Source organism: Sitodiplosis mosellana, unplaced genomic scaffold (assembly GCF_009176505.1).
Source record: "Sitodiplosis mosellana isolate CC-2019 unplaced genomic scaffold, AAFC_SMos_1.0 Smas_scaffold_2, whole genome shotgun sequence".
Classification (NCBI taxonomy): domain Eukaryota; kingdom Metazoa; phylum Arthropoda; class Insecta; order Diptera; family Cecidomyiidae; genus Sitodiplosis; species Sitodiplosis mosellana.
In genome coordinates this window covers 6404817-6407861 of record NW_022595245.1, presented here as the reverse complement: position 1 = coordinate 6407861, position 3045 = coordinate 6404817, and the positions used below count along the sequence as shown (strand labels likewise).

The following is a 3045-nucleotide window of genomic DNA, read 5'->3' as shown; positions in this document are numbered from 1 at the left end:
CTTCTATAAAAAAAAAATGCGAATAAATTCGTTCTAAAATGAACCGATCCATGTTGTGGAAAATTTTGGTATAATTTGCGCAATATGCTGATCAAATGGCTCATCGCTCCTAGTTTTATGCCAATGATCATCATCTAGACCTAGTTGATCTCGACGTAATGTGGTAAAAATCCAATGCATTATTCATTCTAGGTGTTTTCAACAGATCGTTCAATTTCATAGCATACTCACCTTATGGAGACCAACCACGATAAAATTGCTAAAAGAGAAATGAACATCTGAAAAATCCTGTAGGGAACATTTTAAATGCAAGAGATTTCTTAATTGAAACAAAAGGCGTAATTTTTTCATTGGTGTAAAATATTTTACGAAATCTTGTTTATTATTATTTTTTCAAAAAAAAACTCGATTAAATCTATTCAAACACTCTCTGCTTAAATTACAATTTGTCTTTACAATTATTATAGAAGTAGTTTCGAAAATACGTGCTCGTTTAATTTTAAAATGCTTAAAATGCTACTGTGTAAATGCTTCCATATTTGTGTGTTTTGTACGACGATTCAAGGCACTGTACATTTCGAATTTGTTTTAAATGCTTAAATAAGAAAATTGTTTTTATGGCTTTTACTCCGAATGATTTTCAATCTACAAAGATCTGTTTTAACATTTAAGTGGTGTTTTTTGTGATTCTTTTTTATTTTCTGTGTGAGTAGAAGCTATGACTAGACTTTCATTGATCGCAAATGTGTTCTTTTTAACAACTGGCTGCAAGTACGTTATATTTTCAATACAAAATGGTTTTCTTTCTTTCTTTCTTTTGACAAAGATCATTTTCGCTACGAAAATGTATCAATTGTGCGTTTGTTATGGAATTCTATCGATTTGCTTACGATTAATATCGCGAATAAGTGCAACTGTCTCAGTCTTTTCGAGAGATTTTCTTCTTCGTCTGTCCCTTAACTTGATACGTTAATTCTTTTTATTGGTACAAGTTTAAATTGTGTGATATTTGAATGCCGGGACAGCCGACTTCGATGTGTTTCGTTAGCAGTGACATTCGGCTGAATGTTTTCGAACACGTTGTGCAGCTGTATTTTTTGATTTCGGAATGTGTTTGTAGATGTGCACGTAGATTGGATCGATCGGCGAAGGCACGATGACAATGTTGACATTCGAATGGTTTTTCACCAGTGTGTGTACGGATGTGCCCTTGAAGTAACCACGGTCGCGAGAATGCTTTGCCGCAAATTTCACATTTGCAGGGTAACGTATGTGTACGAATGTGCATCTTTAAAGCGCCCAACGATGTGTACACCTTATCACAATTCTTGCAACTGAACACTTTTTTCGCTTGATTCCCTTCAACCGCCGGACAATGGAATTGCTGATGTTTCGATAAACCAGAGTACGTTGAATACGATTTCGAGCAATCGGTGCATTGATAGTGTGCGTTCTTGGAGACTTTTTCCGGTTTAGATTTTAGTGTTGACAATTTATCGACTGGGGCGCCAGCGCTCATTGCAGTTACATCACGGAATACAGAGTATGTGGCGGGTGTTGATGTTGTCGTTGACGGTTGTTCAGAGATCGATGAATTGGTTGACATTGGGGATTCTGATCGTCTTGGTGATTGTTCATATGAATTGTATGACGCTTGACTACTTGCCGGTGACAGCGGGAACACATTGAACAATGGTCGATGCGGTGTGGTGTTATTGTTCCGAACACTATTGTGATCCACTCGATATGGTGTGAAATATTTTGGATTGATAAACGGATCGGCTTTGATGATGTTATTATTGTAGTTGGTTCGCAGATCCATTGATGGAATCAAATAGGGTGATGGGTATGGTGGCAATGTTTGTGGTTTGAATAAGCCATCTTCTTTTGCGTAACCAAAATGTGATTCATACCGTGCGGCTGTGTATGTGGATAGGTACAAGGAATCTAAGCTGTCACTTGTTCCGGTGTAGTGCATCGGTGGTGTTAACGGGCATGGCCAATTTTTGTAGATCATTTCCTTTGAGATTACCTCCTGTTTGATGTCGTTCAAACTCTTTGACTTTTCCACTTTAATGCTGCCCACTTTCAATGCAACGGGTTTATCATCGATATCGTCTTCGATTTCAATCATTGATTCCACGGATGAGCAACGTTTTTCACAAATCGGTGTCGGTGGCGGACTGTTGGCACGTCGACGTTTACTGTTCACTGACAAATCTTCCGGTTCATTTTGTTCAATCATTGATCGTGATTCTTTTGACTCTTTTTCCATCATCAAAAATGGTCGCTTTTTCAAAGGACAATTACTGTAGTTTTTTTCCGCGGTTAACATCATGTTTGATTTTTTTTTCTTCTGATTTTTAACTTTTATTCACCATAAAAAAAATTAGAATTGTCTTTATTTAAAATATTGTCTATTTAACTGTTAAACTCAAATCACTTGCTTGTTCGTGTTTCGAACTATTGTGTTGATGAGCGTAAACTGATTAAACGAAAACCAATTATACGGTGATCGCACAAAATAAATCGCTGTTTCGATTCGTTCGAAAGAATTGAAAATAAACGAAATGAAAATAAAGAAAACAACGAAAGATGCTCTCTAGTCAAGACTCAAAACTTGAATGATCAATTCCCAGTGAGAACCTGCTATTGTATACTCGGTCGAAAGCGTAAACTCACACACAAACGACCGCAATGGTAATGCGTTCATCCCTACTATTTTATCGTTTGTACTACGTTTTGAACTAGCACGTGCCATCGAGCCAATAGCCGAGCTAAAGTGGAAAAAAAAGGTGACGATCTCGATTTCTCCTCTTTTCGTTCGTTTGTTGTTTTCTATTTGCTTTGCTGAATGAATCCCACCAGCCCAGCAGATCGACGTAAACGACGACGAAGAGAAGCGAAGAAAAAAAAGGTTTGGAATACATGCACAACCGAAACACACTCCTAACACAAACACACTGAAACAGGGGCAACACAAACATCGTAACCGGCTAACCATGCGATACACGTGCACCACAACGACGATGTAGTGCTTTCGGC

The 3045-nt window shown here is 37.7% G+C and overlaps 1 protein-coding gene across 1 annotated transcript; it reads right to left on the bottom strand.

Annotated features, from left to right (window-relative positions):
- Positions 1–342: 342 nt before the first annotated feature.
- Positions 343–2620, bottom strand: LOC129565157 (protein snail homolog Sna-like). Its single transcript, XM_055439717.1, has one exon. The coding sequence runs from the start codon at positions 2336–2338 to the stop codon at positions 980–982; it is 1359 nt and encodes a 452-aa protein (XP_055295692.1). The 5' UTR covers positions 2339–2620; the 3' UTR covers positions 343–979.
- Between the last annotated feature and the right edge of the window lie 425 nt (positions 2621–3045).

What these genes read in the sequence shown, in the direction of transcription:
- LOC129565157 (XM_055439717.1), bottom strand. Translation starts at nt 2,338, where the DNA reads ATGATGTTAACCGCGGAAAAAAACTACAGTAATTGTCCTTTGAAAAAG.